Genomic DNA, 13,431 nt, shown 5'->3' on the forward strand with positions numbered 1-13,431 from the left:
TATTTGGAGTGAAGGAAGAGGAGAGGTGACTTGATAGAGGTGTACAAGATGATAGGAGGCATGGATCAAGTGTATAGCCAGATACATTTCCCGGGGTGGAAATGGCTAATACAAGAGGGCATAATTTTGAGGCGATTGGAGGAGTGTAAAGGGAGGAATGTTAGAGGTAGGATTTTTTACACAGAATGCTGGGTGCGTGGAATGCGCTTCCAGGGGTGGGGATAGAGGCAGATACATTAACTAACCAAAATCTTCATGACACAGGTCTCAATATCTCTTTGTGCAGCTAGATCCTCAATTTCCTCACTTGCAGACCCCAGTCAGTTTCGATTGGCAACAGCGTCTCCTCCACAATCTCCATCAGCACAGGTGAATCACAAGGCTGTGTGCTTACCCCCTGCTCTACTCGCTTTATACTTAAGACTGTGAGGCTAAGCAAAGCTCCAATATCATATTTAAGTTTGCTAACTACGCCAGTGCTGTTGGCCAAATCAAAGGTGGTGATGAATCGGCATGTAGGAGGGAAATTGAAAAGCTGGCTGAGTGGTGCCATGTTAACATCTTTCACTCAATATCAGCAAGACTAAGGAGATGATTATTGACTTCAGGAGAAGGAAACTGGAAGTCCATGAGCCAGACCTCATCAGGGAATCAGAGGCAGAGAGGGTCAGCAACTTTAAGTTCCTCAGATATTTCAGAGTATCTGTCCTGGGCCCAAAGTATAAGTGTCATTACAAAGAAAGTACACCAGTGTCTCTACTCTCTTAGAAGTTTGCATAGATTTGGCACATCATCTAAAACATTGACAAACTTCCATAGGTGCACAGTGAAGAGTATCCTAATTGACTTCATCACAGCCTGGTATGCAAGCACCAATGCCCAAGAACGGAAAAACATACAGAAAGTGGTGGATACAGCCCAGTCCATCACAGGTGAAGCCCTCCCCACCACTGGGCACATTTACATGGAGCGATACTACAAGTCAGCAGTATCCATCATTGAGGAACCCCACCATCCAGGCCACGTACTCTTCTCGTTGCTATCATTAGGCAAGAGAAATAGGAGCCTTATGTCCCACACCACCAGGTTCAGGAACAGTTATTACTCTTCAACCATCAGCCTCCTGAACTAAAGGGGATTAACTTCACTCAACTTCACTTGCCCCATCACTGACTGTTCTTGCAACCTATGAATTCACTTCCAAGGACTCTCCATCTCATGTTCTTGATAATTATTGCATACGGGTAGTTATTTGAGGGCCTCCATTGGTCAGTGTCGACATAGATGATGCAACCAGCTTTCTATGTGATATGCTAGCCAAGGCAGTACGATATGGAGACCAAGCTGTTGGCCCGGTTGCAGGCTCCCCCCTCCATGCAGCTGATGAATCCAAAGGAACCGTAGAGACCGATACAGTTTGCCACCAGAGGCATTTCAGGAGTTACCAGTCAGCATTGAACTCAACGTAGGACTACATTAGGAACTCCAGCTCCGGAGCTGTCCTCAGGGTTTACTTCCGAAGCCTTCCCCATCAGGATATCACCACAAGGCAATGGAAGTTTTATTTATTTATTATTTCTTCATTTTTCTTTCTTTTTGTATTTGCACAGTTTGCTGTCTTTTGCACATTGATTGTCTGTCCATCCTGTTGGGTGCAGCTTTTCATTAATTCGATTGTATTCCTTGCATTTACTGTGAATGCCCACAAGAAAATGAATCTCAGGTGAACTATATGTGGTTTGATTATAAATTTACTTTGAACTTTGACCTTTACGTTAGGAACATTTAAGAGACACTCAGATGGGCACATGGATGAAAGAAAAATGGAGGGCTGTGTGGGAGGGAAGATTTAGATTGATGGAAGGGTAGGTTAAAAGGTTGGCACACATTGTGGATAGAGGGGCCTGTATTGTGCTCTCGTATGGCCTCATGGTCTCACTCCCCAAATTGTCCACCCCATTCCTGAAGACCGATACTCTCCACAATCCCCCCCGGACGGACACACACACACACACACACACACACACACACACACACACACACACACACACACACACACACACACACACACACACACACACACACACACACACACACACACACACACACACACACACACCCACCCCCAACCACATAATGTCTTTCAGCGACTACCCCATGTCACTGTACTGGAGGCAGGTAACATCTGTTGGATTAATCCCCTGGGTGGGTTGTGAGCAGTGGGAGCTGTTCGGGAGAGGTCCCTTTACAGGAAGCTCCAGGTCATTCCTAGTGAGATTGGGAACCCAACCTTCTGTCTACTAGACACAGGAAAGGTCTTTGACAAAAAAAAAACGTCTGCCACCTGCTGGGCACAAGGTGGCATTACAGCAGAGCGGTAGGACTTGCAGGAAATGCGAGGCTGCATCTCATAGAGCCAGGGAGCCAATCAGCTTGCCCTATCTGCCTGCGTTTGGCCCATAGACCTCTAAACCTCTCCTATCTAGATGGCTTTTAAATTTTGCCCACTCTTTTATATTTTTAATTCTATTTCTTCAGATACAGCACAGAATAGCCTCTTCCTGCCCATTGAGCTGTGCCACTCAGAAATCGTCCAAAATACACACCATCCTTTGTGCAAGAAAGCTGCCCCCTCATGTTCCTTTCAAATCTCCCACCTCTGATCTTAAACCTTTATCCTCTTTAGCATCCCCTCCATGGGAGAAAGACCATAATTTTATCCTGTCTATGGCCCTCATGATCTTATATGCCTCTATCAGGTGACCCCTCATCTCTGTTCCAGGGAATAAAATCAAAGGCAAATTCAAAGTCAAAGAAATTTATTATCAAAGTACATCTATGTCACTAGATACTGAGATTAATTTTCTTGCGGACATTTACAGGAATATAAAGAAATACAATAGCATTTATGAAAAACTATCTAGAATCGAAGTTTGACAAATAACAAATGTGCAAAAGAAGAGAATTTCTGCAAATAATACTGAGAACATGAATTACAGAGTCCTTGAGAACTGGTCTGTAGGTTGTTCGAATCTGTTCAGAGTTGTGGCGAGTGAAGTTATCCATGCTTGTCGGAAGCTTATTAGCTGTAGGGTAATAACTGTTACAGAACCTGGAGGTGTGGGACCCAAGGCTCTTGTACCTCCTGCCTAATGGTAGCAACAAGAACAGAACATGGCCTGGACAGTGGGGGTCCTCAATAATGGATGCTGCTTACCTGAGGTACCGCTCCATGTCAATATGCTCAATGGTGGGGAGGGCTTCACCTCTGATGGACTGGGCTGTATCTACCACTTTCTGAACGATTTTCCATTCCTGGGCATTGGCTGTGATTAAGTCGATTTGGATGCTCTCCACTGTGCATCTATAGAAGTTTGTCAATGTTTTAGGTGATAAAATAAATCTATGCAAACTTCAAAGGAAGCAGAGGTGCAGTCATATCTTCTTTTAGATGGCACTTATGTGCTGATCCCTGAACAGATCTTCAGCTATGATAACACTAAGGAATTTAAATCCACTGAGCCTCTCCACCTCTAATCCCCTTCAACCATCAAGTTTCCCGGAACTGTTTCCAATGCAAGTGTATTTCTCCTTAAATAAGGAGACCAAACTGTAGGTGGGACTCCAGCTGTGGTCTTTCTTAGTGGCTGTACAAGAGCAGCAGGTCTCTCCTATTTTGGTATTCCATCTTAGTACACAGTAACACTTGGTGCCTGCGGACATGAGGTCCACACGCTGACTGTTCCAGCCACAGACACTGCCTCAGTAAGGTAGCAATCATGATCCAAGACTCTACCCACCAAGGGCATTGCTCTTGTCTCCTCTCCCATTGGGCAGAAGATGCAGAAACCTTAAAGTAGGTACCAGCAGGCTCCCGTACACTTCTACCCCACTGATATGTCTACTAAACAGTTCCCTAATACAATGAAATGGGCTCTTGACCCCACCATCTACCTCCTTGTGGCCTTTGCACCTCTTTGTCTGTTTTCTCTGTGCTGTTACACTTCATTCTGCATTCTGTTATCGTTTTCCCTCGTACTACTTCAATGCACTGATGTGATGAAATAATCTGTACTGATGGCAAGCACAACAAAGACTCTGATTGTGTCTCAGTACATGTGACAATAATAAACTTGTAATAAAAATGCAGACACTTGGGGACATTAGTCCTACCCATTGGAAACAGGCCCTTCGGCCCAACTCATCCATGCTGACCAAGATGTCTGTCCAAGCTATTCTACAAAATGCTAGAGTAACTCAGCAGATCAAACAGTGTCCGTGGGTGGAAGAAGCTGTCGATAATTTGGATCGAAACTCTGCCTCAGGTCCTGATTGATTCCTTCCCTCCTACAGACGCTGTTCAAGCCACTGAGTTCCTCTGGGAAATTGTCTGTTGCTCCAGATTCCAGCATCTGTCGTTTCTTGTGTCTTTCATGTTCTCATAATTCTGTACACCTCCACAGCAGGTTCTTCAGCCTTCTCCGCTCTATCTGCAGTTTGTTTTCCCTGAAGGATCGCAACCAGAATGTTGATTGTCCATTTTCTTCCACAGATGCTACTCAGCACACTAAATTAAGTGATAGAGCTATGCGTGTTTAAACAAGCCCTTCGGCCCATCCTGCCTATCTGAGCTAGTCCCACTTGCTTGCACTTGGCCTGTATTCCGCCAGCATTTTGTACATTGCCCAAAATTCCTGCATCTGCAGTCACTCAGATCTCCGGACCACCCAGTCTCTCCTCACAATCCAGACAACATCCTGGTGAATCTCCTCTGCACCCTTGAATCTCCTCTGAGACAGATTGAGAGTTTCCCAACCAGAGGCAGCCACACTAACTCCATGGCAAGCCATGCACCAACAAGAAATCCCACCCTCTCTCAAGGACAAAACTGATCAGAGATCACAGTCAAAGTCAAAGTACATTTATTATCAATGTGTGAGTAGGATATACATCCTTAAGGTTTGTCTCCTTACAGACAGCCACAAAACAAACCCATTAAAAGAAAACGGTCAAACACATAATGTGCAGGAAAAAAAATAGTCAAGCAAACAACTGAAATTTACAAAAGTGAGTCCACAGCCACAAAGCCAGTCATCATTGCAGCCGATCCAGTAGCCCATTAGTCGCAGTTCAGCACAGAGGTGAGTAAACCTTGTGGAACAGTGAGCTGTACACTGGCCCACACCTTGCCCCCAGCCCTGACCCCCTGAGCTTTTCAATCTGGTCTGATTGTCCAAACCTTGGGTCACTCCTCACTCTCAGACCCTGGGCCTGCCACTGCGATACACACACAGGCCCAGAATCTGCCACCTCAATTTGGTGGAAACATTGGAAGGTTGTACAGAAGGGACTTTACTGAAATGTACAAAATCCTAACTGGGTTTATGGGGTAGATGTGGGAGCAGGGGAGAATTTTCCCCTAACTTGGGAAGTTTAGAACTATGAGCCAAAAGTCAGACCAAGAGATCAGCCATTCAGAACTGAGATGAGGAGAAATTTCTTCACCGAGTGGGTGATATATCTTTGGAACTCTCTACTCTAGGGAGCAGTAGATGTTTGCTCATGAAGTATATTCAAATCAAGAACTGATAGAAGATTTTCCAGGGAAAACTGAGCATAAGCTTAATGAAAGAAAGTAGTACTGAGGCAAAAATCTTCATGAACATCGGCGAATGGCTTATACCTGTATCTATCTCTTATGCTTATGATTTGATAGTTTCCCTTATTCTTCAACAGGTGAAAGATCTGTTATTTACTTTCAAAGAAGGGTAAGGAAATTCAGCTTATCACTAAATATTATATTAAAAAAACTCTACAGAGGTACTGCAGAAAGTGTCCTCATTATTTGCATTCAAATATCCAGGAACTTAAGATACAGGGAGGAGTGGACTCAGCCCAAGATTTTACGGGCACATTTCTCCCTACCATCAGGAGTAACTACAGGAGGTACTGCCTCAAGAAGGCAACAGCTATCATCGAAGATCCCACCAACCAAACCATGCCATCTTCTTGAAGCTAGCACTGGGCGGAAGGGTCAGGAGCCTGCGGTCCCATACTACCAGGTTCAAGAACAGCTACTTCCCTATTCAGTTCTTGAACCTTCAAGACCCTAAACTCTGCCCAAAGAAGCAGTGGCGGCTACCTCAGTAAGTATATTTAAGACAAGGTTGGATAGATTTTTGCATAGCAGGGAAATTAAGGATTATGGGGAAAAGACAGTCCACTGGAGATGAGTCTATAGTCAGATCAGTCATGATCTGATTGAATGGTAGAGCAGAGACTACTCCTGCTCCTATTTCTTGTATTCTTATGTTCTTAAATACTACAGATAAAGCAACAGTATGACCACTTAGTTTTTCTTTTGTTTTTTGGTTATGTTCTTTCTTGTAAAATTGTTAATTTATGTTTAATTTGTGTTTTCCTTGTGAGTGCTGTTTTGTCTGATGCTGTAAGTTTTACAATGCATCTGTGCACATGTATTGTGCATATGACAATAAACTCCAGTTTGACTTTATGAAGCTCTGCAGTCAGTGCAGCAGAGATCCCAGAGAGAGCACAGCGAAGCATTACAGGGGCAGCAAGTATTTCTCTTACCCTCTCTCACTCACACAAACTCACTTACACCTCCTTCACAACATGTGTTTTGGTGAGGTAGTCTGCGACCTTTTTTTTTGCTCTCAGTGCTTTATAATTCATTTAGAAATAACTGAGAATTAATAATCTTGATGAAGCAGCTAACAGCTGGTATTCAGCAAGCAACACCACAACTGTGGTTAGGGGAAGTGTTGAATTTAATTTTTGACAAGGAGCCTTAGTAGACGAGGAAAAGTGTTTGCGAGTCAGAGAGAGAGAGAGAGGTGGGGAGAGATGGAGAGAAAGAAAGAGCAAGGAGAGAGGGAGATGGAGAGTGAGAGATAAGAATGCAGAGAGAAAGGGAAGGACAGAGAGAGGGGATGAGTGGTTTGAGATGGAGAGAGACAAAGAGAAGGAAAAAGAGATTGGGCTAAAGAGATAAAAAGAGTGAGAAGGAAGAATAGAGAGAGATGGAGAGAGAGGGAGAGAGAGGAGGGGTAGAGGGATGGACATAGAGATGGAGAGAGAGCAAGGAGAGGAAGAGAAAGAGAGGGGGGATGGAGAGAGGGAAAGAGAGAGTGAGAGAGACAGAAAGAGAGAGAATGAGAGAGAGAGAGAGAGAGAGAGAGAATGAGTTGAGTTAGCTCATTAGTGTTCAAAGCCCAGCCATTGAGTTCAAAGAGTCATAATGTAATACAGCCCTGAAACAGGCCCTTCAGCCCAACTCATCCATGCTTACCTACTTGAGTTAGTTCAACTTGTTTACCTTTAGCGCATATACCTCTATATTTTTCTGGTTGGATCAGGACTTTAAATTCTGCTAATGATTGGTTTATAATTGTCTCATGTACTGAGGTGCTTTGTTTTGCATGCCATCCATACAGATCATGTCATTACAACAGCGCAATGAGTTAGTACAAGGAAAACAATCACAGAGTGTATAATAAAGTCTTACAGTTACAGAGAAAGTGTGGTGCAGACGGACAAGAAGATGCAAGGTGGTAACAAGGTAGGGAACCCATTCAAAAGTCTCATACTGATGAGACAGAAGCATTCCTTGAGCCTGGTGGTACGTGCTTCCAGGCTTTTATACCTGCTGTCTGATGGGAGAGGGGAGAAGAGAGTCTTTGACTATGCTGGCAATGAAGTGTAAGGCCGTAACAAGGTAGCTTGTGAAGCCAACAGCCTATTTTATCATACTAGAGGACTATTCAATAGTCTTATAACAGCAAGGTAGAAGCTGTCCGGGAGCCTGAGGTACGAGCTCTCAGCTCTCAAGAATCTGGAATTTTAAAAAGTCAGTGTCAGTAGCAGTGACCAGTTTTTTAAGGCACAGCAGAGGCAAGCTGCTGACATGTAGGAAATCCTACATGTGACTCCAGGCCCTCCTAACTTCCCTTGGACTAATGTTCACGGAGCAATTCAGAAACAATAAAAAAAATGAGCAAGAGCGAGAGGCTCAGGGTGAACATCAGATGGAGAGGGATAGAAACAGAGAGAAGGGGAGAAGGGTAGACGCAAGATAGATGGGCAGAGAGGTTCACAGCACTGTGTGGGACAAAGCACACTCTGAGCCAATGTTTAGGACCCATAAGTCTATCCTACTCACTCTGGCAACATGACCCACTATTCATTTGCCTTTCTCCCAGCTCCCCGCTAATGCAACTGCTGGCGTGATACGGAGAAGATAATGGCTATTGATACGCAGACCACAGTAAGAGCTGGAATGCGCAGCTACCTGAGCAAAGATCTGACCTGCAAACTCCTCACAGTCCAACAGTAATCAGGAGACCGAGAGCCAACGGAATTGGGAGACAAATATTTCCTATGACTCTATTCAATGGGACTGTGCCGTTTAAATGGTTCAGCAGAAATTAGATGGGCTGAAGAGCCTTTTTGTGTGCTGTAGTTCTCTATGACTCCACATTTTCTTTGGGCTATCAATCCCTCCGTTTCTCCACTTCCATTTTCCCTACCCTTCTAGGCTGTCTGGACTCTGCTCTACCTGGGGAAGAACCTTAGACTGGTGTATCGCAGCTTGGTAAAACAATTCCAATGCACAAGAGTGCAATGGACTGCAGAGTGTGATGGAATGGCCCTCCCCTGCATTGACAGCATCTACAGGACGCACTCTCTCAGGAAGGCAGCATCTATCATCAAGCATTGGTGACTGGCTGCGGAGATCTCTCGGTACCCTGGGAGGAGCTTTGAGTAAGTTTTAGTCATCTTCACTCAGCTCTGATGAGGATGGTGACGTTACCTTTCGAAGGTTGCTGATGGGATCTCACCGACCCCACATCCCAACAACTAAAGTGGATATGATTAAAGGATGTAAGATGGATATAGACATGTGTAACAAGTGCTGGTAAGTGGGTTAATATGGACATCATTACCTCCCTTTGGTGCCCTTCCTCCCAGAGTCCCCTATCCCTTCCTATCAGAACATTCCTTCTTCAGTCCCTTACCTCTACTATCTATCCCACCCAGCTTCTCACTTCATTCCCTCATTCCTCCACCCACCTATCTTCTCCCTCATCTGTCTTCACCTATCAAGCTAGTACTACTTCCCCTCAACCCCACCCTTTGTATTCTAGCTTCTTCCACCTTCGACTCCAACTTAAGGGTCTTGGCCCGAAACACTGCTTATTCCTCTCCGCAGATGCTGCCTGACCTGCTGAGTTCATCCAGCATTTTGTGCATGTTGCTCTGGGCTGATGGTTAGCATAGAGATTTTGGGCTGAAGGGCCTGCGTCCATGCTGTTTGACTCGGTGTGATTTCAGTCGGTGGGTGTGGTCGGGGCAGGGGGTGGGAAAGGTTCCTTACCTCATAGTGGGCCACCCTCTGGGACTCGGAGATGAGCTGAGCGTTACACGTGTTACAGTAGCTGTCCGTGAACAGCTCGAGAACGCCTGAGCCCGCAGACTTCATCTGCAAAAGAGAAAAGCCATGAGGCATCAGGAATGGCTCATAGATCCTTCCCTAAAATGATGGAGTTTTTACTTCTATAATAAGTCTGCTTTCAACTTGAGCTTTGAACTTTGAAGAGGAACTCCTTGGAGGTGAGGCTCAGAAAACACTCCTCCCCCCCTCAAGGAAAAGTTAACCCAACCAACTTTGCTGGAGAGTTTAAATCAATATACTAATTCCAATAATCCAATTCCCCTCATGTGGATTTTCCACAGTCTTGGATGTTATTCCTATTAAATCGGTAAATTGGTTTATTATTGTCACTTGTACCAAGGTACAGTGAAAAACTTGCCTTGAATGCCCTTCATACAGATCACTTCATTACACAGTGCATTGAGGTAGAACAAGTTAAAACAATAATAGAGAGCAGAAATGGGCCTGTCATTGCTGGTTCACAAAAATAATGGGTGGGGGGGGGCGGGGGAAATTCTCTTTGAAACCGACCAAATGTTGAATAGTAAAGGCATTAGAGGTTACGGGGAGATGGCATAAGTGTGGGCTTGAGAGTGAAATTAAGTCAGCCTTGATTGAATGATGAAGCGGACTCAATGGCTCGAATGGCCTAATACTGCTCCTATGCCTAATGGTTGGGTGGCCGAGTGGAGATATGTCTCCACCAAGGGAAGTGTAAGGTGCTCCTTCCCTCTGCTAGCCTGCAGGTCACCTTGGGCAAGGTGTAGCACCTGCTTAACCTCCTGAGCAGGGTCATGTGAAGCCATGGGAACAGAAGCTGGATGGTCCTATGAGCAGCTGGTGAATAGAACAAATCCTGGTTATGCGACCACTGACACCAGGCAGACAGTCTCTGGAGAGTATTGCTAATGGCTGGGGCCACCCGTCCTGTAAAGACACTGGCCTGAAGAAGGTAATGGCAAACCACTTCTGTAGAAAGACCACGATCGTCCACATCACACGATATGGCATATAACAAATGACGCCTTATGGTTTTATGACCAATATCAGTGAAAGTACAAGCTCAAATGTATTTGGGTTTTTGCAAGCTATTCAATGTAACAAAAATTCCACAGTGGTCCCATCTCCACACTTTTGCTCACATGCCTCCTTTGTAACAATAAAAATGCCTCAAAACTGGGGTGGGCATTGATTTTTCTAGCTGGGAGTTGAGGGATATTTCCTCAGCCAAAGACTGATGAGAATGAGGAGCTCGTTCCCACACCAAGAGATCGAGCCACGTGGGGTAATTTTGTTTGGTGCTGGACTGTTTGTCATCTATATCAATGATTTGCATGTTAATGTGGTTAACTGGATCAGAACATTTCAGGATGACACCAAGACTGGTGGCATAATGTCTTAGCAAGGAAGGCTATCAACGTTTACAGCGGGATCTAGACCAGCTGAAAAGTGGCAGATGAAACTTAATGCAGACAAGTGTGAGGAGTAGAACTTAGGGAGGGCAAACTAGGGTAAGGTTTACACAGTGAGTGGCAGGGTACTGTGGAGTGTGGTAGAACAGAGGGATCTAGGGATCCAGATCCATATTTCCTTGAACATGCCATTATAGGTAGACAAGATTGTAAAGACAGCATTTGGTACATTGGCATTCATAAATCAAAGTACTGAGCACAGGAGTTATGATATTACTCTGAAGTTGTGTAAGACATTGGTGAGACCTAATTTGGAGTTTTGCCTGGAGTTCTGGTCAGCTACCTACAGGAAAGGTATCAATAAGATTGAAAGAGTGCAGAAAAAATTTACACGTACGTTGCTGGGACTTGATGACCTGAGTTATAGGGAAAGGCTGAACAAGTGAGAACTTTATTCCCTGGAGCACAGGAGAATAAAGGGAGATTTGATAGAGATATACAAAATTATGAGGGGTGTAGATGAGCTAAATGAAGGCAGGCTTTTTCTTCTGAGGTTGATTGAGACTAGGTCACAGGTTAAGGTTGAAAGGTGAAATGTTTAAGGGGAACCTGATTGGCAACAACCTTGCACTCAACATCAGTAAGACCAAAGAACTGATTGTGAACTTCAGAAGTGTAAGAAGAGGCGGTACAGTAGCGTAGTGGTGAGCACAATGCTTTACAGTACTAGCAATATGGGTTCAATTCCCACCGGTGCCAGTGAGGAGTTTGTACGTTCTCCCCGTGACCTCGTGGGTTTCCTCCAGGTGCTCCAGTTTCCTCCTGCATTCCAAAGACGTACTGGTCGGTAGATTAATTGATCATTGTAAATTGTCCCATGATCAGGTTAGGATTAAATTGGGGGATTGCTGGGTGGCATGACTCAAAGGGCCGGGAGGGCCTCTTCTGCATTGTATGTCAATAAAAAAGAGGGAGCACACAACAGCCCTCATTGAGGGACCAGAAGTGGAAAAACTGAGCAATTTCAAGCTCCTGGTATCAATATCTCTGAGGATCTAACCTGGACCCAATATATCGATGCAGCTACAAAGAAGGCATGACAGTGGCTATATTTCATTAAACATTTGTACAGATTTGGTATGTCATCAAAAACACTCACAAATTTCTACAGATGCACTGTGGAGAGCATTCTAACTGGCTGCATCACCGTCTGGTATGGGGGCAGGGGGGGCTACTGCACAGGATCAAAATAAGCTGCAGAGAGTTGTAAACTTAGTCAGCTCCATCATGGGCACTGGCTGCCATAGTATCAAGGACACCTTCAAGGAGCGATGCCGCAAAAAAGGCAGATTTCATCATTAAGGACCCCCATCACCCAGGTCGTGCCCTCTTCTCATTTCTACCGTCAGGAAGGAGGCACAGGAGTCTGAAGGCACACAACAATTCAGGAACAGCTTCTGGTAGGATCGATTCCGACATTTGAGAGAAATGTGGATAAGTATGTGGATAGAAGGGGTAGGGAGGGCCATGGTCAGGGTGCAGGTTGATGAGACCAGGCACAATAATAGGCTGGCACTGAGTAGGTGTACTAAGGAGCCTGTCTCTGGGCTGTAGCATTCTATGTGACTCTACAGAAGGGGATGCTGGAGGGAGAGAGGTTCAGCCAGCACACTGCTAGAAATAGCAAACACAGCCCATTGTGGCATTGTAAACAGTGTGCACTTTAAAAGACTCCTCTGCAACAATTGTAATAACAAAGTTCGCAGCACAAATGGTTCCAAATTAAGGAACCATTCCACCAGCTGGCCGATCATCAAGAAATTGGGTTTCAGTGTTACCTGAACGGTAAGGACAAGCTACAGCTAGATTGATGTCTGGGAGATACTCAAACCGAACCAGAGTGTGGCTGCATCATGGGAGCAGGGTGTTCCCGCCCGCATTTTGTACGAGCAGTCCTGCTAGACCCAGTCTCCTGACGCAGGGGCTTGAACTGTTGACCACCCTTCTGCCTCCACAGATGCAGCCTAACCCACTGAGTTCCTCCAGCAGTCCCACCCTCCACCTACTCCCCATAACCCCCCCAACATTGGGCAGAAGATGTAAGAGTAATGCACACCTCCAGGCTCAAGAACAATTTTGTTTGCAGCACTCTAACACCCAACTCAACTCAGAGATGTGCTGGGACACCACACGTTCCAGCACCAACACAGCATGCCCACAATGCTCGACAGAATAACACACAGCACAACAAATCAGAAACAGAAGCAGGCAACAAGACAACAACAAAACAAACCCCCTTCCTCCCTCCCACCAACCGACACAGACAGACAGTCCTCCGACTCCGGGATAAGAATGAAAGAGACAGAGGGACATGGAGAGTGAGGGGGAAACAGAGACAGGCGGGCAAGAATAAAATAGTGAGAAAGAGACAGGCAGTGAGAGAGGAAAAGAGAAAGAACATGAGAATGTACGTGTGTGTGTGTGTGTGTGTGTGTGTGTGTGTGTGTGTGTGTGTGTGTGTGGTGTGTGTGTGTGTGTGTGTGTGTGTGTGTGTGTGTGTGTGTG

At 45.2% G+C, this 13,431-nt stretch overlaps 1 protein-coding gene across 1 annotated transcript in view; it reads right to left on the reverse strand.

The window, feature by feature from the left end:
* Positions 1 to 13,431, reverse strand: part of LOC140715191 (zinc finger matrin-type protein 4) — a 329,424-nt gene that overhangs the window by 314,402 nt on the left and 1,591 nt on the right. Inside the window, exon 2 of the mRNA XM_073027030.1 lies at positions 9,398 to 9,502. Coding sequence (XP_072883131.1) covers positions 9,398 to 9,502 — 105 coding nt within the window. The remainder of the gene's footprint in view (positions 1 to 9,397; positions 9,503 to 13,431) is intronic.

Source organism: Hemitrygon akajei, chromosome 23 (genome assembly GCF_048418815.1).
Source record: "Hemitrygon akajei chromosome 23, sHemAka1.3, whole genome shotgun sequence".
Taxonomy (NCBI): Eukaryota; Metazoa; Chordata; class Chondrichthyes; order Myliobatiformes; family Dasyatidae; genus Hemitrygon; species Hemitrygon akajei.